This window comes from Acomys russatus, chromosome 27 (genome assembly GCF_903995435.1).
Source record: "Acomys russatus chromosome 27, mAcoRus1.1, whole genome shotgun sequence".
Classification (NCBI taxonomy): Eukaryota; Metazoa; Chordata; class Mammalia; order Rodentia; family Muridae; genus Acomys; species Acomys russatus.
In genome coordinates, this window is record NC_067163.1 from 4848140 (window position 1) to 4874739 (window position 26600).

General features: G+C 48.6%; 1 protein-coding gene across 1 annotated transcript in view; it reads left to right on the forward strand.

Annotated features, from left to right (window-relative positions):
- The window catches only part of Myo16 (myosin XVI), a 373810-nt gene that overhangs the window by 313985 nt on the left and 33225 nt on the right, over positions 1-26600 (forward strand). The window contains 1 exon segment of the mRNA XM_051169490.1: positions 20948-21106. Coding sequence (XP_051025447.1) covers positions 20948-21106 — 159 coding nt within the window.

The following is a 26600-nucleotide window of genomic DNA, read 5'->3' on the forward strand; positions in this document are numbered from 1 at the left end:
ACCGACCTGCAGCCGCCCACAGTCTCCTCTAACCCAGCAGTTCACCTCTTAGGAGCAAGCACAAAGTATTCATTCCCTTGCATTCTGGAAATGTCTTGAATTAACATTAAATTCTCCTCAGTGTCCAAATGGGAAACTCTCTTGAAGAGATGAGATTGGCATCCCCAGAGAAGGCTGGTCTCCACTTGTGACAGAATTTAAAGAGGAACTGGACGACTGTCCTCGTCTCACCAGGCCTGTGACCCTGTCCATGCCACAGGCTCTGGGGTAGCATGTCTGTCTGTCTGAAAGACAGGAGATTTTTTTCACTAATTTCTTGGCCCCTCTGAATCAAGCAAGAGTACAAGTCTTGGGAGCTGTAGCCACACAGTTGAGCGTTTCTGATTCTCCAATGCTTGGGAAAGTCATACTCCAGTCTGTTACACTGAGGAATGTTCTTTGGCTTTTCATACACTGATTGGTAGCCAAATTTATCCTTGCAAAAGTCAGAGCTCTTTGCCCTCTGTAATATTTGGAAAGACTTTGTAAATGCCTAGGTGCTTGTAGTTTGATATCTATCCCACAAATTACCATAGTTTCTCCCTCTAAATACCCAATAATTCGTATAAGCAAATTGTACAGCCAGGCTTGTGCGGACTTGTAGAATGAATTCCATTACAGTCACCCAGCAACTCAGAGTCTAAGCACAGGGCACAGGACTGGAAATCCAAAACAGCAAATGACTGCTGCCTCTGCCTTCTCCCAGGCTGCGTGGGATTCCTGCCTCAGGGAGAGAGCTTCCAGTGGAGGAGCAACCTGTGACACAAGGGGAAGTGAGGTGGACCCATGGTTGAGTTCCAGTTGTCTTCAGAACCTCTCGGATTCCTTGCGTGCACCGTGTGTGTGTGTGTGTGTGTGTGTGTGTGTGTGTGTGTGTGTGTGTGTGTGTGTTGGTGGTGGTGGTGGGTGGAACTTCATAAATGTCCTCTGATTTACACACAGTAGCAGTGGCCTGGGATTAATGATGGCAGGGAGCATCAGATGTGCCCACAAAGCACATTTCCAGTCAGTATGAGGAGCAGGCATTGTCCCCATGTGTAGAGGAATTTTAATTCAGAGCGTGGCTGCTCTGGCAAGAGCTCACATCCAAAGACCTTCTAGGTCTGTGTGATCTGGCTGGTATATAAACACACCTTTAATCCAGGAGACAGAGGCAAGCAGATCTGAGTTCAAGGACAGCTTGGTGTAGTGCAAGCATCAGGTAAAGAAAAGCTTAGATCCAGGCACGGCGGTGCATACCTTTAATCCCAAATGAAGGTAAAGTTAGTTTGTAGAAGGAAACACCCATGTTTGAAAGTGATGTCGAATTGAGTGGCAGGGAAAGTGACAAATCAGAGAAAGATTTGACAGAATAGGATACACCCAACTCTCATGAGAGAGGGAAGGGAAGCTACTTAAGGGAGCGACACAGAGAATGAGGAGAGAGGAGGCCATTTTACCAGGACAGCAATAAAGAGACGGTTGCAACGACAGAACAAGCTGGACCCAGGTGAAGACAGAATGAGCCAGAGAGTAAGAAGAAGCCGGAAGATGAGAGCAGATTGCTGGCGTTAGTCTGAGGCCAAGCAGAGCAATTTAGGGGCCCAGAGGGAAGCCAGATCGAATAAGTCAGCTGAGAGAGGAGTTTGAGCCAGAACAGCTGGGCTGAACCAGCCAGCCCAGAGCGCAGAAAGAACAAGTAAGGGTGAGTGCATTACGTAAGCAGTAAGTGTCAGAGGCTGAAAACATTCTAGGCCTAGGTCAGAGTGTATGAAAGCTAGAAGCTTCCAGGACTAGGCCTAGGTTAGCAGACAGAGTCAGTAAGTCTCTGAGCCAACAAGTGAAACGGGCGAATAAAAGTTCCTTTTACACCTGGGATTCTCAGGGGGCTGGGCCAGCCCCGACAAACAAGAAGAAAGATTGGGCAACCGTGGTGGCTGAATTCGTCTTGACACCCAGAGTTGCCCATAGAAAATAAACACATGCCGAGAGATGTGTGAGCTCAGACCCATGAAGTAGTCTTGGATACAAAGGAAGAGAGGGAGAGGACAGAAGATGGCTCTCGCCGCCCAGGCCCAGGCAGAAGATGGCTCTCACCACCCAGGCCCAGGCAGAAGATGGCTCTCACCACCCAGGCCCAGAGCGATGTCAGGTTTCTGCCCAGGAACTGCTTTACAGCTTCCTGGTAAGGCTCTGGCCTTTCCGTTTCTCCTCTCTGTTCCTTAGAAATTAGGCATGACCATTAGAATCTCCTCCACAACAAAACATAGCAGCAGAGGAGGGAGACACAGCACAGTGGTGGTGGCCATGCTGTTGTGGGCAGACCCTGATAGTGGGAGCACCCAGACACTGTGCGGGGAGCGTGATGGCATCCTTCACAGCACAGCAGCTGTGCCTGTGGAGCTCCTATTGGTCGGAGTGATTCCTCCCTACTTACTAAGGGGCAAGCTAAGGCCTTCAGGATTAAAAGACTGCCCCCCCTCCCCAGCACCATAATCATGAACTCTAACATCTTAGTCTTGAGAGCCTAGCTCCCAAACCTATGGTGCTATTTTTAGTCTCTGAAAACAATTAGCACTGAAACAATGATACAGAGACCCTGCCTGAGAAAGCAATTCCCTTCTGAAGTTAAAGACAAACTCATTACCAGGAGCAGATGTGGCAAGCAGCAGATAAAACCCTTGCCTTGTCTTTAGCACTCCTGAGAGACATCAGGAGCAGGTTCGTGGCTGGGAGAATGTCCCCAAATTCAATCATGCTGCAGTAGGGTTCCACAGAGAAGATGCGGAGAGCGCTGTCCATCATATTCCAAGATAGCCTGCCCTTACTCCCTGCATCCCTCTGTCTTAGACCTCTTCCATATTCTGACTGGACACTGCTAGGGTTTGACAGAGAAGTGTTTAGTTGGCAGGTTGATGCAATTAAGGAACAGCTGGGGTTTTTTGAGGCATTCATTTGGGGGTGCCTGTAAGGACATTTGCAGAGAAGATTAACTGAGGAGAAGAGCCTCCCTGGAAGAAGGCAGCATATCCCATGGCTGGGTTTCTGGACTCAGTAAGCAGAGAAAGTGTCTGAGAGTCAGCCTTTCCCACTCTCAGCCTCCTGATCAACGGAGAAAGCATCATCTCGCCTTGGCAGGCAGGAGCTGGCCCCACCCATCATGTCTCCCCAGCTCTGAAGAACTGCATCCCCTGAACTTTGGAGTTAGATCACAACAAAGAAGGAAAAACTAACCCAGGAGCTGGGTTCTCATCACTAAAAGCCAGCCACACTGAGGCTCCATCACAGGCATGCCTACCAAGAATCTTGCATGGAAAGCAACTGACTCCTGGTAGGAGTGAGGACATAGGATGCATTTCACAAGAAGATATCAGGCATCTAACCAGGACCCACAGAAATTAAATGAGAAGTGAGACAGCCCTCAACATGTGCTGGAAAGTAGGGTAAAGATGGTGTAGGTGATGGACAGTGGCCTTCAGCATCCACCTGATTAGGACAGGAGAAGGATAACCCCAAAGCTCCCGTATCATCTATAGCCCATTCTGGAAGAAGACAGTTATGGCTTCACTCTTCTTTATGTTGCGGACATAGAGATGAAGTTATCACTGATAGGCAGCAAAGTGCGCAACAAGACTAAACCAAGCGCTGACCTCAGACCTGTATTTGGCTCCCATGTGGTCATTGGCTGAGAAAATGTTAAAGCCGCCCCCTCCCTCATTGGTGGCATTTCCATTCTGTCTTGCCACGTCATGGATTCTGTGATGCCGGTGGAACAAAACCAAGCAGTTGGTACACAATTAAATATTTGGTTCTACGTGGTAGAAAACTTAGCTCTGAGTTGTATGAGTTATCCAGGGAAACTGGCTTCTCATCTGGTCTGTAAACTCACAGTAGCTAGCATGTCAGTCACACCAGAGCTATGCACCTGGCATAGATGAGCCAAGAAGCCATTAGGCCTGGGATGCACTGTCAGCAGAAGATTCTGGCACCTAAAACTTTGGAAATAACACAGCATCTTCAGAGATGGGCTGCCTTTCTTCGGCAGTAGAAATGTGCTCATACTCCTGACCTGTTAAAGCCAACAGCTATTGTGTATGGTGTGCCTCTACCCTGGATTATAAATTAAAGTGCCACTGGGGGCTCACAGGAGAAGCCACCCTGCAGTTCTTAAGGCAAGAGAAAAAGAAGGCCTCCCTAATGACCTGCATCTCACTTTTGATGCGTAGCACACTATCCGGTGTTTATTTCCTTTTATGAAGAAGCAGTCAAAAATGATGTGCAGGCCAAGACGCCTCCCCACACAAGGGCTGGGGGATGGCTTAGCAGTTACTGGACAAGTGTGAGGATGTCCTGGCTAGTGTCATGTCACCTTGACACAAGCAGAGTCGTCTGAAAAGGAGGGAATGTCTCCATTTAGGGCATTTTCTTAGTGATTGATGGGGAGGGCCCAGCCCACTGTGGTGCCCTCCCTGGGTTGGTGTCCTGGGTTCTATAAGAAAGCAGGCTGAGCAAGCCATGGGGAGCAAGCCAGTAAGCCGTAACCCTCCATGGCCTCTGCATCAGTTTCTACCTCCAAGTTCCTTCCCTCTTTGAGTTCCTGTCCTGACTTCCTTTAATGATGAACAGCAATATGGAAATGTAAGCCAAGTAAACTCTTTCCTCTTGCCTTTTGGTAATGATGCTTCATGATGGCACTAGAAGCCCTAATTAAGACAGGGGCCTAGAACCCTAGTAACTCAAATAAATGCCTAACAGGTGCCATAGTGCCCACCTCCAAAGGCAGAAGTGGCGAATGCTAGATAAGCAAGCTGCCTAGCAATACTGGCCAATCCAATGAGCTCTGGGCTTGATTGAGCGAGTCTGTGGTCATGAATTCAGTGGAAGAATGATTCCCAACATCAACCTGAGGTCTCCAGACACAGCTCATGTGTGTGCAAACATGTACACACACATACATACACACCACACACACAACACACACACATGTACATGCACACCATACACCAAATACACACACACCACATACACACACATATATACACGCCACACGCAACACACATATACACACCCCACACATACACACACTCCACATATATACAAACATGTGTACACACCACACCACATACACACACATACATACCACACAAATACCACACAGACACGTACACACACACCACATATACATATATACTGCACATATACCACATACACCACACACACCACACACACACATATACACACACACATACATACACACCACACACACCACACACACCACATACACACACACATACATACATACATATCACACATATACCACATACACCACACACACATACCACACACACATACCACACACACCACACACACCACACACACCATACACACACCACACATACATACACACCACACACACCACACTCACACCACACACACCATACACACACACACATACATACACACCACACACACCACACTCACACCACACACACCATACACACACATATACATACACACCACACACACCACACACACCACATACACACACACATACATACATACATATCACACATATACCACATACACCACACACACATACCACACACACACACACCACACACCACACACACCATACACACACACCACATACACACACACATACACACACACCACACACACCACACACACCATACACACACATATACATACACACATACATACACACCACACACACACACCACACACACCACACACACCATACACACACACACATACATACACACCACACACACCACACTCACACCACACACACCATACACACACATATACATACACACCACACACACCACACACACCACACTCACACACCACACACACCATACACACACATATACATACACACATACATACACACCACACACACACACCACACACACCACACACACCATACACACACACACATACATACACACCACACACACCACACTCACACCACACACACCATACACACACATATACATACACACCACACACACCACACACACCACACTCACACCACACACACCATACACACACATATACATACACACCACACACACACCACACACACACCACACACACCATACACACACATATACATACACACCACACTCACACACCACATATACACACATATATACACACACACACATACACACCACACACACCACACACACACATATACATACACACCACACTCACACACCACATATACACACATATACACACACACACACAGAATTAAAAGAGAAAAGAACCAATGCTATCTTGACTTGTAGAGGGACCAAAGCTGACCGCTCACTGTTCTAAAACTGGGAAGCAGTTCTGATTTCTGGTTACCAGTGTAATGACCTCCTGGTGCCTGACTGTCATCATTGCTACAAACAGCCTAGAACCTTCCACATCGCCTCAGAGCTGACCACACGCAACACCACATTGTCCAGGGCCACACTTACCTCCCTTCATTACGCCAAATCGTCTTGGGCCCCAGCTGTGAAATCCTGGTCTCTCTTAGAAATCGGCAGTTTTCTCATTCACACCCATGTGGTGAGAGGACACAGGACGACAGGAGCCGCCTCTTCCCCACACGCTGCTTAGTGCAGCCAGGGAGTGGGGCCAAGCACCAGAGACTTCCCTGATTCACCACACAGCATGGACTGTACCGTGACGTCTGAAAACTTAAGCTTTACTCAAAGTCCCTTACAAACAAGCAAAAAGACACCAAAAGAGCCTTTTCATGCCCCAAAGCATGGCTTGTGACCGAGCATAACCCTCCAGAGAAATGTCTACCCTAGGAGTGGTTTCAAGGGACAGAGTGTGCATGGGGGGGGGGGGCTTGATTTTACCATTTTCCCTCTATGTGGAAAGGAGTGTGAGAGCACAAAGCTTGGCCGCATGGTAGGTGGAAGCCATAACCAAGCAGGCTGGTCTGGGAACCAGGAATCAGGGCACATTAATCACAGAACTCGTTGCTGTAACAAAAACATGTGAAGAAGCAACTTAAAGGTGAAGGGTTTACCTTGGTCCTGCCATTGTGGGGAAGACAGGGCATAGTGGCGGCTCATAGCTGTGGGGCTAGAAGCGTGAGGCTCCTTGGTCACGTGTTGGGGATGAACAAGAGACAGACCACAGGCTGGGGCCAGAAGTGCAGCTTGGCTGGAACCCCCAGAGCCCAGCTCCCAACATCCCACTCCATCCAGCAAGGCCGTGTCTCCATCTCTACCTCCCTAACCTCACTTCCACCTAACACAGGAGCCTGTGGAGACAGAAGCCAGTGCCACAGGCCGGCGTGCTAGTACGGTCCCGTCTGCATGGCCCAAGCACGCTTCCTTAGCCCCAGTTCTCAGGCGTCGTGTCCTGCCTTGCAGCATAAGCCTGTCTCTAGGGGGACATAAGGCACACACACATCTCGCCTGACTGAGAGCGGCCCTGACAGACTGCACATCCCAGTAGTGGATGCCTAGCAGCACATCCTACAGGGAAAAATTGCATCTTCTACAGTTTTTGAGTATTGACTTTGTCCCTGAGTATTTTGGTACTTCTATGTGTGTCTAGGAACGAAGTCCCACAAGATGTTTAATAGATAAATCACCTCCAGTCCTCGTGGAAATGTTGCCCATAGCTGCTGATCCACAGAGACTCCTTCTCACTCTCTGCTCCCCAAATACTGTGCCCCTCCCCCACGCCGGCTCCTTGCCACATCCATCTGTATCAGCAGCGACAGGGATCTGTCCAGATCGCTCATGTGCCACGCCAGAACAGGGAGCCCCAATTAGTAGCATGACTTTCATTGCCTTGGTGGGGGTTCTCCGCTGCTCTTTCACCAGGTTGAAGTCGTTAGTCTAGTTTACAGGTGGGGGAGGGGGACAAGGGAGAAGGCTTTGAGCCTGGTGTGTGGTGTTGGGAAATCATCAAACCCTCTGCTTAATCAGATGGTCATTAGAGAGTGTGCTGATTGGACCCATCTGGGAATCAGAGTGTGTCTCTGCGTCTGTATGATTAAAAACATCTGAGGAAGCCTCAGTGACAACTTTGGAAAACACGTTTCATGTAACAGGTAATGAAATTATTCTTTGACATGGCCTCAAGACACGTAGCTCGTTCAAGGGCATAAAACAAAACAAAACAAAAGACTCAGTTAATTTCAGGCAAAATTATGACTAAAACAAAATAAAACTAGCCTTCATATTCAGTGTTACTGTTTGCCTCAGAATTTTAAACAGACTTAGAGAAATCATTAAGAGGATTTGTTTATTCAGAATATACTTGTGTGTCTCTCTGTGTGTCTCTGTCTTTCCACTCTCTGTCTTTCCATCTCTGTGTCTCTGTATCTGTCTCTCTGTCTGTGTGTGTGTGTGTGTGTGTGTGTGTGTGTGTGTGTGTGTGTGCTGCATGCATGCATGCATGCATGCCCCATGTAAGCCAGAGATCAACAGCAGGTATCTTGCACCTCAGTCTTTTGAGTCAGGGTCTCACACAGGAGCTCATCGACTCGCTAGACTGATTGGCCCCTGAATCCCAGGGTCCCTCCCATCTCTGCCTCTGAGCACTGGGGTCGCAAGTGCATACTGTCACATCTTGCTGTTTACATGGATGCTGGAGATTTGAACTCGGGTCCTTGTGCTTGCACAGCAGCACTTTACCCACTGAGTCACCTCCCCAATCCCAGGAGGGTGGGGATGGCATACGGGCTTCATAGCAACCACTCAGCCTTCGTACTAGTGAAAAGCCACATTTTCACTCTAAGTGTTCTTCTCTTCCCTTTGCTTTTTAAGTGCTTACCCAGACCCACTGAATTAATTCACCAAAGCACACATGCTCGGTCCTTTCCTTCCCCCCACAGTGGGCACAGTATCCTGGAGGGGCAAGAGAGAAAGGGGCAGGGTGAGAGGATGTCTGTCCTCTGCTTGGAGGCCCGAGCGGGACTCACACTGGGAGGCTTTGAACTCGAGATCAGGGTGCATGGTAAGGGCAGATGTGTTTTCTTGATATTTACATAGTCTCACTGTGTACCCTCAAACTCACAGAGAGATCCGCTTGCCTCTGCCTCCAGTGCTGGGACTAAAGGTGTGAGCCCATGCCAGGCTAGCTTTCGTTTTCTTTCTAAAATCCAGTTACTTATAAATGCAAAACAGACTATACAGTTTTCTGAGTTTTGGAGTACTTGAATATACCCAGTGGCATGTCTCTTGGGCGCAGGACCTAGCATAAACCTGAAATCCATGTATGTTATGTGCACTTTGTACACATACAAGAGGGTGATTTTATATGGTAATTTATAACACTGTGCATGAATCCATGCTATATAATTTTTCACTTTGGGTATATCAGCATTCAGAAAACCTGGGGTTCATGGCCTTTCTGGTTTGGGAGGCTCAGATGTATGTCACTTCTCTTGAGGAGTCACAGTTTGCTCCCTGAGGTGCCTCACGGGAAGGGAAGCACCAGCACCCACTGGCCGTTTGGTGATTCCTTCTGGCGGCTCTGAACGCAATGTGAGCCCACAGATGATTCAGTTCTCACCTCCCTATTTGACACTCACCCTCTGGGTGGTGGGCATCACTGCCATGGGTTGAGGGTATACTCGTGAAGGCATACTTTGGAGACTGGGAGAATGACCAGGGCCTGTCTGTCAACCACTGGTGCGACTGAGCCATCAACCAAGGCTTATCTATCAGAGAAAACAGTCTCAGCACCATGGTAAGATGTTTAATTTGATGTGAAATCCCCACAGAGATTTTCCAGGTGTTACCTGGAGGCCTCAGAGAAGCCCCTGTGCCATGTGGGTAGGTGGCGCGCAGCAGACCCCAGAGCCTGTTAAAACACTGTCCCTCTATGCCAGCTCTATGGTCACCCGAGCCCTGGCTTGTCCTCCTTTGCTTATGTCCATGCAGCAGGAGCCAGATGTTTCAGACCTGTTCTGTTGGGCATGGCCTGTGCCTTTGGTTTTTTGTTTTGTTTTGTTTTGTTTTTTGTTGTTGTTGTTGTTTGTTGTTTGTTTTTTGTTTTTTGCAGGCACGTTAGCAGTGAGTTCTTAGCAAGGCATCTGAGAAGACTTCAACACACCACCATTCTAGTTTGCCTGTTTCCTTTAATCTCTTTCACTTTGTTGGTTCTTCCTGGCCCGTGCCCCATCCGCTAAGTGAGTGGCATTACCAGCCTTCCATCTAGAGCAGGCGTTGCAGCGTTCCAACAGAAGGTTGAGGACCCTCCCCTTTCCCTCGCCTTCCCTGCCAAGGGAGCATCAGCTGTTTGCCTGAAGGATGCGGCCACCCTGCCACCTCTGTGGACCATCTCAGGGCTTCTGCCACCACAGCCCACCCAGTAGCAACATCAGAGACCCCACAGCCCGGGTGATCACGCAGTGACAGGCTCAGGGCAGCTGGTTCTTGGTTCAAGGATTCCCCCTTTTGTAGCAGATTTCGAGTAAACAGGACAAAATAAAAAAGATCTAGTGAGTTAAATTTAAAAGAAAATTGGCAGGACTTAATTTTATGTGCGTTTTCTGGGTCTGAGAGCCTTGTTTACGCTGACAGTCACTCCCTAGCTTTACCATTTCTGCGTTCTTCCTCAGTTGGGCACATATGTTGTTGGGGACACCAGCCTGCTGCCTCTGTTGGTGTTTTCCATGGTAAAGCACCTCTCCACGCTTAGCAGAGTGGGCGGTAGGAGTTACGAGTGGGACAAGCAGACACTCCACTTCCACCCAACTCAGCCCTCTGGGCTTACTGCTGAAGAGTCACCTCCCCAGGAGCAGGAGCATCATGGGAATGCAGCTGCAAAGCCCCGCTCTGAACGAGTGTGTGTGTGTGTGTGTGTGTGTGTGTGTGTGTGTGTGTGTGTGTATGTGTGTGTGTGTGTTGTATGCCAATGCATCATCTTGTTGTTGTGTATTGAAATTTTTCCATGTTTTTATTATATATTTTGATCACTTGTCCCTTCTCCAACTCCTCCCAGATTCTCCTTACATACCCTACTCTATGTCTCTCTTCTTTAAAATGAAATTTAAAAAAAAGAATCACACACAACAAAACAAAAATAGAAACCAAAATATACAAACAGAAAACCCACAAGGCAACACACACACACACACACACACACACACACACAGAGAGAGAGAGAGAGAGAGAGAGAGAGAGAGAGAGAGAGAGAGAGAGAAATGAATGAGACAGGCACCACTGAGTTCATTTTGGATTGGCTAGCTCCCCTGCATAGACCTTTAAAGCTGGAACAGTAGGGAACCGTTCAGCTTCATCCATACTGACAATTCCCAGGGGCTACAGGGCTGTGCTATGGGGTTTCTGGAGTAGTAGACTCTCACAGAGGCACATCCAGTAAACATTGTGTTAACTGGTCCAGCTGCCACATGGACAGGGGCGGCTGGAAACCCCTTGGTGCTGTGTGCCCAGCAGTGCCACAGCTTCTTCACACATACTTGTGCCATGGCTGCACACACTCATGGTAGGTGAGAAAGACGCTGGACAGAGCAGGCTCCAGGCCCATCTGCTGCCTTCGTGTCCTGACACGGATTCTCCTTCGGGGATACCCTACCCTTGTCTCCAGCTAGGAGGCCTCCCTGTCAGAGCTTCCAAAGAGCTGCTGCATTGCAGAACTCTTTCCACTAACGTTCATCTTTCTGAAAGACCGAAAGAAAGCTCTCCATAGCCCGCAGGCTGCAGCAGAGCCGAGGACCGGCAACTGAACCTCTGTCTCTTGGAGTTTTGGACTCGTTTGTGGATTGCCGTATGGGAGCTAAACCCAGGTCCTGGTGCATGCTCATGTCAGGCAAGCGCTGGGCCATCGGCCTACCCCCACGAGTCCAGCTGTGCGAGTGATGGTTCTCCTGCACAGTGATGGAAGAACGAGCAGTAGCCGAGGCCTAAAAGAGCTCGCTCCATGCAACCCAGGCTAAAGATAGCCTGATGTGAACTCACTGCCGATGCTTTTCCAGCCACAGCAGGCCTATCCAGGTCTTAGTATATACCGCCTCTGTGCATTTGCTACCAGCACTGAGCTGTAATTTCTGAATCCTAAAGGCAAGAGCTTGTGTGTGTGTGGTCCCAGGCCCTCCCTCTGCACTTTTAGTTTTCCTTAATGCCAAGTGGGAGATGGCAGGTGCTGTGCTGTTTGAGAGCAGCCCAGTGGCCTTTCCCAGGGGGGATCTTCCTGTCGTGGTTCCTGTGATGAGTCTGAGCCACGCCCTTCCATAGTCTCTGCCTCACACAGCACCCTCGGCATTAAGTCTCCTAGACCGCTCCCGTGTTGCAGAAACCCTGATCCCAGCTCATACGATTCCGAAACATACCACACAGAGTGAGGTTATCTCAGGTTAAGATAGTAACTAACAGAGAAAAGACATTTAAAAAAAAAAATAATTTCTCTTAAAGAAACACTCCACTGCCTGTTGGGTGCACATTTTCCTTGGCTGAACTTTGGTAAGTTAACTCTCTGCCCTTGGCTGGTCCAGTCCCACTCCAAGCCAACACGCCTTCCCTGACACCAGCCTGTACCTTCCTTTCTGTAAATTCACCTCGCTTGCCCCTGGCTGCCTTCTCCTTCCACACTGACTCTTAAGAATCACCCTTCCTGGGAGAAATTCTCTGTGCCTAGGGCTTCTTCGTAACAAATACCCCTGTTCAAAGACGTCTGCTCAGTCTCATGGCCCAGGTGTGTGGCGGCCCATCCAAGGCACCCCCCCAACCCCCACCCCCGTGCAGATCCAGAATCTTCAACCTTGTCTCCCTCTCTGGACTCCTCCCAATGGAGGGCGCTCACTGGCCTGCCCCTCCCGCTACTGCCCAGCCCTTCCACAGGGCACCAGTCTTAAGTCCTTCCAGCTTTTCTATTTATAGCCTCACCTCCAAGCTCATGAGGTTTTGCCAGGTGAAGATTTATCCCGTTCCTTCATCCATTGGCTCATGCACAAGGCAATTGGAGGAAGCCAGGCTAGAGATGAAGCCAGCAGAGCAGGCCCCACCCCCACCCCCAAAGCTGCAGCAGATCTGGCCTCTTTCTCTTGATACACCCAGTTCTGCCCTCCAACCCGTCCCATTCTTCCTGCCTCCCACGCAGAGGTGCCAGGGTGCTGTCCCCTGCATGTTCCCACCCTCCAGGCTCTCCTGTGCATCTCCAAGGATCCTGTTTCAGGGAGGCCTGAACACCCTCTGACTACTCACTAACTGAAGCCTCAAGGATGTTCCGAAAGCCCTTGCCCTGGAGTATAATCTCCTGCCCCTTCTGGGATCCTAAGAAATGACACCCTTAGAGGGTGTTCTTGGAACTGGCACTGTACCTCAGAGATGGAAGCTGGCCCCCCCAGGGCCACCAGAATTCCAGAGTCACACGTACTCAGGTGAAGAATGCCAGTCCCTGCCAGAAGTCTCAAAGCAACATAAAGTAATACATGTATATTTTAAAAACTAACTAAAAAATCAAAAACAAAACAAAACAAACCCCTCAATACATATAGGCCTTGCATATTTATAACTGGCAGGACAATGACAAAAACCTCAAACCGGGCCAGGCGCTGACTGACTGTGAATACCCACCAGTGCCTCCTCCTTCAGGTTGTTGAGATTCTGTGGAAAGCAAAGAGCTGAGTTGTTCTGAGTAAGAGAAAACATCCACTGTGCCATGGGATGTTGTCCTCACCTTGTAATTTGAAATAAGCAGTGATTGGAACCAAAGGCGTGTCATTACAACCAACACGCAACCCTTCCCTACATGCTAGCCTCCAGCTATGGCCTGTGCATGTGGAGGAATTACCACCTGCTCGATGCCCCCGCTCAGGCTTGCGAGGAAGTCTCAGCGAACACACAGCTAGTTTACCATTGTGGCTATACTTGGAGAACGAAGCTTCTGCAGCCGTGTTGGCAATGGGTTCGCTGTTTTCTCCTTTCCCCCTTTCTCCTTCCTTCTTTTGTCTTCCTTCTTTCCTTTATTTCCTTTTCCTTGACATTACAGAGTCTTGCTATGTAGCTCTAGCAAACACGATATTCATCCCACAGCCAAGGCTGGTTTCAAACATACGGCCCTCCTGCCCTCAGCCCCCTGGGTGCTGGGATTACAGCACGCCTGACACTACCTGCCTGTCTCTTTCTCTCTGCTATGATTTATTGAGTTCCCTCTATGTGCTAGGCATGCTGTAGACACTGTAAACACATCAGAAAATGTGTTTGAATTAAGTGTATCGCCGTGCCAGAGGAAGGAGGCACGAGACAGGCAAGCTAGAGAGAAGGGATGCGCCAGCCTGTGAGAAGCACTAGAGAGACCAGACGCTGGCTGGCCTGAGGGGGCCGCCTGGGAGGCCTTCAGGTGGAGGCTGAGTCGTGAATGAACACAGAGCTTTTACTCCCCCCCCCCCCCCCCCCCCGACTCTCCCAAAGCTCGGGAATCTCTGGTGGGAAGAATGCGCAGAGCTGAAGCTGACAAGGACAAAGCTGGGGCCAGCAGAGTCCTAGAGGGCCCTCTCCATGCTGGGGAACATGCGTATCTTAACTCAGGTGAACCTGGAAACCGTAGAGCAGTAGAGGCATGCAGCATTAGCTGACGTCATCTCAGAGAGGGAGACCCAGGCAGAGGACATCCTGTTCCAGGCTAGGTAAGCCATGGTCTGCAGCCAGCCTTCCTGGGTCCCGTCAGAGGTTCTGCTGTACCTTGGCCTCTGCCCACCAGACGCCAGCCACAGGCTCCCCACTCCAGCTGTGACTTCCAACTAAAACTCTGCAGACACCTCTGAGTTCTCCTAGGGCAAGAAACCCACAGCCTCTCAAGGAAAACACTGCCCATGGATGCTATTTTAAGTGTTTAAGAGCCAGTACAAACAACTGAATTGTTCCTGTGCGCTAATGTTGAAGACTTTGCTAGAACTTCCCTGCCTCATTAGGTTAAAAGTCAATGTATACAAGAAGAACATTATGACAGACAGATCTGTGCCAAGGGGTCCCGCTCAAACTATGACACCAGCCATGGACAATATGTGCCATAAACTTCAAACCCCTACCCAGATCTAGCCAATGGACAGGATATTCTCCACAGTTGGGTGCAGAGTGGGGACTGACTTTCACACAAACTCTGGTGCCCCATATTTGACCATGTCCCCTGTATGGGGAGGCCTGGTGGCACTCAGAGGATGGATAGCAGGCTACCAAGAAGAGACTTGATTACCTATGAGCATATACAGGGGGAGGAGGTCCCCCTCAGTCACAGTCATAGGGGAGGGGAGTAAGGGGGAAATAGGAAGAAGGGAGGAATGGGAGGATACATTGAGATGTAATATGAATAAATTAATAAAATATATATTTTTTTAAAAGTCAATGTATATATATCCAAGCATTAAGGCCAAGCCCTTATCTGTGAGTCACATCCTGTGTGTGAGTCATATCTTCTGAACCTGCATCCTCTGCGGCAGGCATCGAGTGTCACCAGCACCCAACAGAGAGGTGGGATGAATCACTCACATGTGTATCACACAAGGCAGAGACACAGACACACTTCAGGAAAAACTTCACCTCTTACTCAACACTTTCCTTACTTCCTTTTGTTTCATTTGCTGAGTCACCAAGAGTCTCCAGGCTCTGTTTGGTGCCTTTTCTCACCCTTCTGGCTCCAAGGCACGAACAGGCTTGAGGACTTGGCCCAGGTAAGTCCTCAGATTCTTTTCAATTTGTGCATCTTTGTGCGTGCTTGGAGAACTCTACAGACCTAATGCCACAGAACTGGCTTCTGCTCCTGCTGTAATTCTGCCAGTGTTAAAGCAGAAAGCAAGGACAACCAATGCCTTTAGCAAGGAATATGAGATCTGGTCCTATACCCACCTGCTGCTACAGAGCTGAATGTCAACACGTTAGGGCACGGACACTTTGCGTGTTAGTCTGAGTATGAGCAGACACCGGGATGTTAGTCATAAGCCACACATCCCATGGTTAGCTTTGACGAAAGCACAGTAACCCCAGGTGAGGGCGTCAGGTCTGTGGTCAGGACTTTCCTCTATTACAGCGTCATATTGCATGCTAGGGTCCTGCTTCCTCACCATGGAACATCAGAAATCACGTCAAGGGCAGAAGCCACGTCAGCCTTTCCACCAGGGCATGAGCTTCTGAGAGAAGGCCACACACAGGGAGGAGAGCCCAGCACTGGGTGAGCAGTGGAGCCCACTGAGCTGGGCCTGCGTGGGTGCTCACCCAGTATGAATCTACTGCCCAGCCTTGATAACCAACTCTTGATTCTTGGGCATGGCAGTCATTACAAGAGTGCCTGGGACACCTCATCCTCGTGTCTCCCCTCCTTTCTGTCCACAGCCACCCTAAAATAGACCTGCACCTTTTGTGACAAAACAAAACCAGCAGGCAATGTCAGGGTTGCAGTCTAACCTGTGTGGCAAATGGTTGAGCACGTGGTGACTACAGCTGAACCTGTGTGGTGGAAGCAGGGAGATATTTTAAAAACCTTAATAACTGAAATGAAGGCTTAGACTACAGTGTCAGCATGTCTGTAAGACAGAAATAAGCTGCCAGGAGAGCCAGCATCAAAAGCTGAAGCCCCTTCCTGGGTCTGAGTGACAGCCTCTCTCACAACCAGTGTCCCCCCTCATCACTCCTCTGTGTCCATATTCACGGCTCATTTGGACGGAGGCTACATGGTTCCTGGGAAAGGCCAGTCCTTTCTTGCTGTGCGATCTTCCAAGCTAAGTGTAGAGTTTCTCTCTATAACCTCAGCTTCCCTCTGCCTCTTCTCTGAGCTGAAATACCCACTAGGATGATGGAGCTTGGCCCATCAGCGTTCCATCCACTCACCCAGGATTACACTCCTGCAAGCACTCTGCCTGCAGCTATGTTCACTTGGTCACCCACTCCTTCCCAGGAGGTGAGCTTCAAGCTGCAAGACTGGGGGTCTCACTGCTGGCCTCTATGCCTAGAGTGTCTGGCACACAGTAGGCATGCAGCCAGGAACTGGACAGAAGAGTGAAAACATAAAAATGACATGCCCACAGATGCGTGCAGGCACATGGATTTGGTCTGTGTCTTAAGACACCCTTGAAGCTGAACGGGCTTTAGTGGTGCACAGAAGCTGTTAGACTTAGCCAGACTGAGCAGCTACTCCTCCCGCTCTGGTACCGGCCACTGTAGGGAGCTCAGACAGGAAGATCAGCCTGGCTTCCTACTTGTGTCAGTGTCCCTGCAGATGCTGACCCCAGGGAGAGCATTGTGGTGTCTCTGTTCATGTCTGTACACCATAGAGTTGGCCACTTTGTGGCTCACTGGGTCATTTAAGCACAAGGTCATCTGCTTGGTGTTTAAGCGGTGATCCCGTTTTAACTCAGTTTGCCTTATCTGATAAAGATAAACACGTGCACATACTTACAGGGCACCAAGTGGTACTTCAGTGAGTTTGCACATCCTGTAATGTTTGTCAGATTAAATGCATCTCCTCAAACATAATTGTATCTCTTTATGGTTAAAAGTTCCTCCTTGGAGCCTTTTGAAATGTGCACACATTATCATTTTGTGGGACAAGAACGGCTCTCTCCTAGGTGTAACCGTGGCCCATGGGCCAACCTCTCCTTTTCTCTCTTAAATCGTACTCTCTTCAGCCTTTGGTGACCAGCATTCTGGTAAGATTGATGCCTTGAGATTCTGCAGATGTGTGATGTCACATCTCTTTTTATGCTCAACACCAACAGTGATCAGTCTGCCAACATTGCCACAAGTGACCAAATTTTATTCTATGTATGGCTCGACAATGTTCTCTCATGTACATATACATATACATGTACGTATGTATGTATGTATTTTTTCTTTAACCATCCAGCTGTTGGTAGATCCTTAGATTGATTCTTAGCATGGTTATTATTGATAATGCCCCAGAGAACATGGGCATTCTGCTGTCTCTTTAACATGCTGACTTATTTCTTTGGGTACACAGCCAGAGTTAGGTTGTTGATTCATATGAGTTCTGTGGCTATGAGTAATTCCTACACTGTGTGTAATGGATACACTGACTTACATTCCCACCAACAGCATGTAAGGCTTCCACACCAGCACACGCTCACAAGCATGAGTCTTTTGTCTTTCATTCTTTTTGGTGAGGTTGGCACTGGTTTGGTTTGTGTTTCCCAGGTGACAGGTGACATGTTCTTGTTCATATATGTTCTTGTTCATACATGTTCTTCTTTTTCTGTGTCTTTTCCTTGACAGGCATCCAGATCTGCTGTCTGTCTTCAGTCCACTTATTTTTTGCAGTTGTGCTTTTGGCGTTCCTTGCTTATTCTGTGTTTTAATTCTTCCTCCGATGTGTGGTCTGCAAGTGCTCTTCCCTGGTCTATAGGTGGCCTCTTCACTGTTTCCTTTGCTGTGTGAAGGCTTGCCAGCTCCTGCAATCCTATTTGCCTACGCATGGCTGTATTCCTTGTCCTATCCCCTCCCATCTATTATAATGAAGCAGTCCTCTTATTGTTTCTTCTACTAGTGATTTCCTAGTTTCAGATCTCACAGTTAAGAATTTAACGCATCATGAGTTGATTTTAACTGGTGAGAAGTAGGAGCCGAGGGCCTCCAGCTTACCCAGCGCCCTTTATTAAAATGCTCGTCTTGTTCCTGGTGTTGTTCGTAGCATCCCCGTAGATACTCAGCTGGCTGCAGCTGTGATTTAATTCTGGACTCTTTTTTTTGGGGGGGGGGAGGGTGTTTTGAGACAGAGTTTCTCTGTGTAGCCTTGCCTGTCCTAGACTCACTTTGTAGACCAGGCTGCCCTTGAACTCACAGTGATCCGCCTGCCTCTGCCTCCTGAGTGCTGGGATTAAAGGCGTGTGCCACCACTGCCCGGCTAATTCTGGACTCCTGTTCTGTCTCTGAGGTCTCCCTGCCTGATTCTGTGTTGGTCCACTGCTTTGCTACTGGAGCTTTGCAATGTGCTTTGAAGTTAGTTCACGGTATGCATAATGCCTCTGGCTTTGCTTTTGTTGCTCAAGGTAACTGTGACCAGTCAAAGTTTGGAGCATGAAGTTCTGATAACTCTGCCTTTCTTCTGTCCAGCTAACAATTCCTATCCCTTAAATCTTCACACCTCGTTCTCTCTGAGCAGAACAGACTATGTGGGAAGTCCTGGGCAGCATGACCCAGGTCCTAGCTAGAGAGTTGTGAGCCACTTGTGCATGGGTGGGAAGCATGCTGCAGGCGCAAGGTACTCATGTGGCCAACACTGAAGCATGGGTCTAGATAGAGTACCATGGTAAAGTTGGCTTGCAGTGTCCCATGAGGGCCAGGCCCAGGAACAAGAAGTGAGCACGCTATGAAGAGAGATAGGAAGAAACAAGCTAAGACCTGCTTCAGAGACTAACTAGACTGGCCTGCCTCCCTCCTTCCCTCCCCCTCCCTCCCTCCCTCCCTCCCTCCTTTCCTCCTTCCCTCCTTCCCTCTCTCTCTCCCTCCCTCCCTCCTTCCCTCCTTCCCTCTCTCTCCCTCCCTCTCTCCTTCCCTCCTTCCGTCTCTCTCTCTCCATCCCTCCCTCCTTCCCTCCCTCCTTCCCTCCCTCCTTCCCTCCCTCCCTCCTTCCTTTCATCCTTCCCTCTCTCACTCCCTCCCTCCCTCTTTCCCTCTTTTCCTCTCTCTCCCTCCCTCCCTCCCTCCCTCCTCCCCTCCCTCCCTCCTTCCCTCCCTCCCTCCTTCCTTTTATCCTTCCCTCTCTCTCCCTCACTTCCATTCTTCCTTCCTTCTTTGTTCCTTTTCTCCTTCCCTTCCATGCCTCTTTTCTTCTCCCAACATCATCCATTCTAAAATTTTTAGTAAAGAACAGATGTCATGATTTAGATAGTAAAAATGACTGTGCACTATGTATGCTCAAGGGCTGTTATGTCTCTCCGCAGCCCCAGGACTCACAACTCACTTCCCATAAGGCAGGGCTAGTGCCTCTCTTCATTAGGGTCTGAGTCATTGGGGTCAATGGTGATGATACAGCTCCACCATAAGCAAATGATGGCTGCCCTCCCTTTTAGATAGCACGTGAGCATCAAGCTTTAGAAAGGCTCCACCTTCAGTACAGTTAGAACCCACTAGGCACCAGCAAGAAGAAACACACATGCGTTGTGCACTCAGATGGGGGCACTGGGGATCCTAGGAAAGCAAGAACTCATCCTGAGTGCACCTGGATACACTCAGAGGGAAACTGAGTCATGTGGCAGGTGATGCGGAGGAATACAATATGGAGTCACACTGGCACTGTGAAGGGATGAGGAGCAGTATCTGACCTTTAACCCTTCCAGTTCCATGTAGGAGCACTATGTAGGGGTGGCAGGGAGGGAGTCTATGTCAGCAACACATGGTCACCACACAGCTTTCATGGTCCCCCTTTCCCCCTTTGTGTCATAGAAGTGGACAATGGCTTCTGTTTTCATATGTCTCAGACCCCTTGGGGTGAGATACACATTACACGCCTCTAAGAATTTTTTTTAGTCTAGAAAATGTATTTTAGTGTGCTTCAAGTTTAGTTTTCCCTGTTGCAACAGATAAAACAAGTCTTACAATCTTGTTCAACATGCATTGCTTTTTTTTTTTTTTTTAAGAATAAGTTTGTTGGACCATATGTAAATGGTTTGGGCACAAATTCATTACCTGTTTGGCATGGGAAGTGTTATAACGAGCTTCTGGACACAAAATGGAGACTTGGAAAATGTTGCTTGGAAATAGCAAACTATAAGTTACTTTTCTGCTTATATTTAAGAGTGTTGTGATAAATTTCACTGACTGCCATCTAGGCTACAGAGTTCCCTAAGTAATTTGGAGCATTTGTTTTAAGCATAATTAGTGTTTGATTTAACTAGTCCCTTCCAGTGCTTTACTCAAATTTGAAGTACACTTTACTAGGCAAGAATAATCTTTTCTAAATTTTATTTTAGGTTTTGAAACTAACATGAACCTGAGTAGCCGGGATGAACCCAGTCCATCAGAAATGGCTTCAGAGACTCAAGACAGAAACGCAAATAACCATGGGACTCAACTATCCGGCTCTCTGTCTAGTGTCCTCACAGCGGAAAATGGAAATCCTGTCACAAACGGTGAGCCCCTCACCCCAAGTCTAAGAGCCAGTAGGCTGAAGTTTAAACCACATCTACTTTGGAGGAAGAGTGCATTTAACAGTTAAAAATGAAGTAGGCTGAATAGCTGGAGATTGAAAATGAACTGTAAAGCTCAGCCCTGGGCGTTCCTGTCAGCATCTTACCACTCAGGTTGATGGGATGCTGGACTACAGGAGCTAGTCCAAGGTGGTGCAGCTTGTGCTGAGGAGGCCATGAGTGTTCAGCCAGCATTGTTGGATTAAACGTTTTCACATAGTTAAGAGTGTGAGGGAGAGTAATACTGAGGGGCTTCAGGTGACAGACAGGCTATAAGTTGTCAGGTCCAGATTCACACTAACTAATGTTTTCCCTGATAAGGAGTTAGTAGTGTGATGGGAAAATTATTTCCTGAGAATGCCCAGAAGAGACATTTCTGTTTACTCTAATGAAAGTGACCAGAGACCTAACAGGACAATCAGATGATGGCTTAGACTATAATGATGGCATAGGCTGAGATGATGGTGTAGGCTGAGATGATGGCGTAGGCTGAGATGATGGTGTAGGCTGAGGTGATGGTGTAGGCTGAGGTGATGGCGTAGGCTGAGGTGATGGTGTAGGCAGAGGTGATGGTGTAGGCTGAGATGATGTCATAGGCTGAGATGATGGCATTGGCTGAGGTGATGTAGGCTGAGATGATGGTGTAGGCTGAGATGATGGTGTAGGCTGAGATGATGGCGTAGGCTGAGATGATGGTGTAGGCTGAGATGATGGCATTGGCTGAGATGATGGCGTAGGCTGAGATGATGGCGTAGGCTGAGATGATGGCATAGGCTGAGATGATGGCATTGGCTGAGGTGATGTAGGCTGAGATGATGGTGTAGGCTGAGATGATGGTGTAGGCTGAGATGATGGCGTAGGCTGAGATGATGGTGTAGGCTGAGATGATGGTGTAGGCTGAGATGATGGCATTGGCTGAGATGATGGTGTAGGCTGAGATGATGGTGTAGGCTGAGATGATGGCGTAGGCTGAGGTGATGTCATAGGCTGAGATGATGGCATTGGCTGAGATGATGGCGTAGGCTGAGATGATGGCGTAGGCTGAGATGATGGCATAGGCTGAGATGATGGCATAGGCTGAGGTGATGGTGTAGGCTGAGATGATGGCGTAGGCTGAGATGATGGCGTAGGCTGAGATGATGGCGTAGGCTGAGATGATGGCGTAGGCTGAGGTGATGGTGTAGGCTGAGATGATGGTGTAGGCTGAGATGATGGCGTAGGCTGAGATGATGGCATAGGCTGAGATGATGGCATTGGCTGAGGTGATGTAGGCTGAGATGATGGTGTAGGCTGAGATGATGGTGTAGGCTGAGATGATGGCGTAGGCTGAGATGATGGTGTAGGCTGAGATGATGGTGTAGGCTGAGATGATGGCATTGGCTGAGATGATGGCGTAGGCTGAGATGATGGCGTAGGCTGAAGTGATGGCGTAGGCTGAGATGATGGCGTAGGCTGAGATGATGGCATAGGCTGAGGTGATGGTGTAGGCTGAGATGATGGCGTAGGCTGAGATGATGGCGTAGGCTGAGGTGATGGCGTAGGCTGAGATGATGGCGTAGGCTGAGGTGATGGTGTAGGCTGAGGTGATGGTGTAGGCTGAGATGATGGCGTAGGCTGAGATGATGGCGTAGGCTGAGATGATGGCATAGGCTGAGGTGATGGTGTAGGCTGAGGTGATGGCGTAGGCTGAGATGATGGCGTAGGCTGAGATGATGGCGTAGGCTGAGATGATGGTGTAGGCTGAGGTGATGGTGTAGGCTGAGATGATGGCGTAGGCTGAGATGATGGCGTAGGCTGAGGTGATGGCATAGGCTGAGGTGATGGTGTAGGCTGAGGTGATGGTGTAGGCTGAGATGATGGTGTAGGCTGAGATGATGGCGTAGGCTGAGATGATGGTGTAGGCTGAGGTGATGGTGTAGGCTGAGGTGATGGTGTAGGCTGAGGTGATGGTGTAGGCTGAGATGATGGCGTAGGCTGAGATGATGGTGTAGGCTGAGGTGATGGTGTAGGCTGAGGTGATGGTGTAGGCTGAGATGATGGTGTAGGCTGAGATGATGGCATTGGCTGAGATGATGGCATTGGCTGAGATGATGGCATTGGCTGAGATGATGGTGTAGGCTGAGGTGATGGTGTAGGCTGAGGTGATGGCATTGGCTGAGATGATGGCATAGGCTGAGATGATGGCATTGGCTGAGATGATGGCATAGGCTGAGGTGATGGTGTAGGCTGACAGGATGGCATAGACTGACATGATGTCATAGGCTGAAGTGATGGGGTAGGCTGAGGTGATGGCATAGGCGGTGATTCTCATTTTTGTTTCTTTGCTCTGACAAAAGCCTGACTAAGAAGAAGAGAATATCTATTGGCTCATACATGCAAAGTGTTGGTAGTGGGAGCTGAGGTGGCTGGTTCCATTGCAGCAGTCAGGATCAGAGGGAGGTGGCTTCTCGTGCTTGACTGGCCAAATTTTTTTCTTATTATTAAATACAACAACCCAGAACAGGGTGCCATCAACATACAGGGCATATCATCCTTTCTCAGTTAAAACTTACTAGAAATACCATCCTAAATGATGCTAAATCCATCCAAGTTGACAATCGAGAGTAACCATGAGAGCCATGCTAGCCTAGCAAGGCAGCCTGAATTGTAGGCTCTCCTACCAGGGGCACTGGGGACACTGAAAAAGCTTCCTTCTCTGACTGTTTTGTGCTTCTGGGCACGCAGACTAAGTCCAAGACCATGGAGGGGGTGGAGCTTTGAAGTGCCCATCGCAGTGTCAGTTATGCCAGAATCAGGACCATGGGTTAGCTAGACTGGGGTTCTACCATTCATTGGCCCCTGGGGAAAAACATATGTAAATCTGTTCCCAAAGACAGTAAAAGTCTAAGGCCTCTTAATATTACCACAAACCATTTTTACACACAAAACACAGTGTAGACCGATGACATACATGAGCACAGAACCCAGGTGGAAAAGCAGAGGCAGAGCTGGCAACTGCGATTTGCCCATGAGAACTTAAAAGGTCCCATCGGAGAGACACACACCTTAAAGGAAGTTGGTAAGAGGAAGACACTCCCAGAGAATGGGAATTCAACTGTAGGACAGAAGCTGAAAACAAAACACAGGTCGCCAAAAGAAAGCCCAGGGCAGGGTGACATTAAACTTGATCAGGCAGTTGTTTAGGCAGATGATGGGCAGGCACACAGCCTCTAACAGCAAAATGCACCAGATTCTAGGACGAGAAGACAGATTCTAGGATGAGAAGACAGATTCTAGAAAAGGATGTGGGTGTGTGACCTGCCCAGCACAGAGGAAAGGTTTTCAGGGCTCTAGGGACAGAGAGGTTGGCTAAACATAGAAATGTTTGCCAATTTCTCAGCCTTTTTGAAAGCGTCCAGGCACAGGTCCGACTTGGTGGTTTGTTCCAGAGCCCAGCCAGCTCTTCCCATGTTACCCAGACATGAGCAGTGTCAAAGCAAGCACAGGGGACAGATGCTTCTGTGCACGTCATTCATAATCCATAAGGCTGGGCACAAATTTAGCATCCCTCAACTACTGAACTCATTATCCATCATTATATGAGAAGTCACCCCCACCCCCACCCCCGCCCCCGCCGCCAGAAAAGGCTTTTTGAGAGTTTGTGCAACTAGCAGGTGCACAACAGATCTGCTAAAGGTTTGGACCCTGTATGTAGCCTGCTGAGGTTCCTTACCATTTAGCAGGCAAGCTGTTAGAGGGAGCTATGGTTGCCTTGGTTCTTGGTGGAGGAACAGTACACCTCTAAGAACATTCCATGATCACTGGCAGACCTCAGTAAATTCACACCCAGCTCCGTGCAAACAGACCTTGCCAAAGGTCAGCTTCATGAGGCAACAGCAGGGGACAACGGGACAGTCAGTCCAAGCAATAGCTTCCAGGATGGGGGCCACAGCTTTTTCACACTTGTGGGAGGCATGGCAGCACTTGGTCATGTCCTATGTGTTGAAAGTGAATTATTAAATCCATCCACAGGCCATGGAAGGGGTTCAAGCAGAGTACCCAGAGCAGGCTGAGCATGGTACAGGCTTAATAAGCACAACTGTGAGACTACTAAGCAGGATCCGAGCCTGTGTACACCAGAGGGGTGATACAAACACATCAAGAGAAAAGTCGGGAAGCAAATCCTACCCCTCTAGAGGTGGGTGAGCAGCTCTGTGAATGAATAGAGAGCCCCCAAAGGCTGGACCTCCCAACTCTGTATTGAGATGAAATCATCCAACCTTTGTTGAAAAAAAAAATCACATCTCTAAGTAATCAGTGGGCATGAGAAATAGATCTTGATCTAAGTTAGACATGAAAAATCCTGATCAAAGTCCATGCCACAGCAGCACACAGGGACTCAGAGGACAGGCATATGGCTAATGTCTTCACAGCTTGGGATTCGTGCCTGAAGCACACGCTCTGTGTCCATGCACCGAAAAGGAGTGGACAAAGCACTGAGCAAAGGCAAAAACAGGAGAGAAGGGAGAAAGCCAACCAAAGACAAAAGCAGCGTCACCAAAATGCAGAAACAAGGATGCATGCGCTGGTTTTCCTGGGAAGGTCACCCTGTAAGCATGGCTAGAAGCAACAAACATGCTACAACAGTGGCTGAACTAAACTACACCTGCATAGAGAACACATCCCAGATGTGCAAAGGGTTTTAACTCCCACCTTGCAGAAGTCACAGGGGAGCACAAAGGAAGTACAAACAAACTTGTGCCGAAATAAATTTGGAAATTTGCATAGACAGACACGTTCTATCAAAACTGTAGAAGAAAGAAAACTAAGCAGTCTATACATAATAAATCAATTGAATTTGTAATTGAACCTCTTCCTACAAGGAAACCTCAAGATCCAAATTCTAAATGTAAAGCAACGTTATAGAGGAAAATATAGGAAGAAAAAGAAAGGAGTTTTCACTGGGATGAAGAAATGTGTAGACCCAAAGATACAAGAAAAAAACAATAATTAGGAGAAATTTATTTCTCACACATTTAGCCAACCAAGCGTCATACTCTGTTCATAAACAATAACACAATCAAATAAAAATGTGGACCAAAGTTGACAGTGCATGCACAGCAATGGTCAATGGAGTCCAGCCTTGTCCTCACATAGAGAGATGTAACTGAAGGCTGTACCTGGTACCCACACATCTTTAAAGATGGCAGGGACCAGCAGGGCCTTCCAGAGTTCCTAAGGATACCATATGGGTAGACACAGGAAAAGGAGAGTCTTTGCTTTCAGTATGTACCCCCTGGGGACTCCTCCACCAGGCTCTAGTGTGTAGTCCCGATCCAACAGTCACACAGATGCCCCTTGGTTGTAAAAGAAAAAAAAAATTATGAATCTGGGGAAAGGGGAGCTGGGGAGGAGGAGTAAGAGAGTAAGAGAGAGCTAAGAGAAAGGAGGAAGAGAG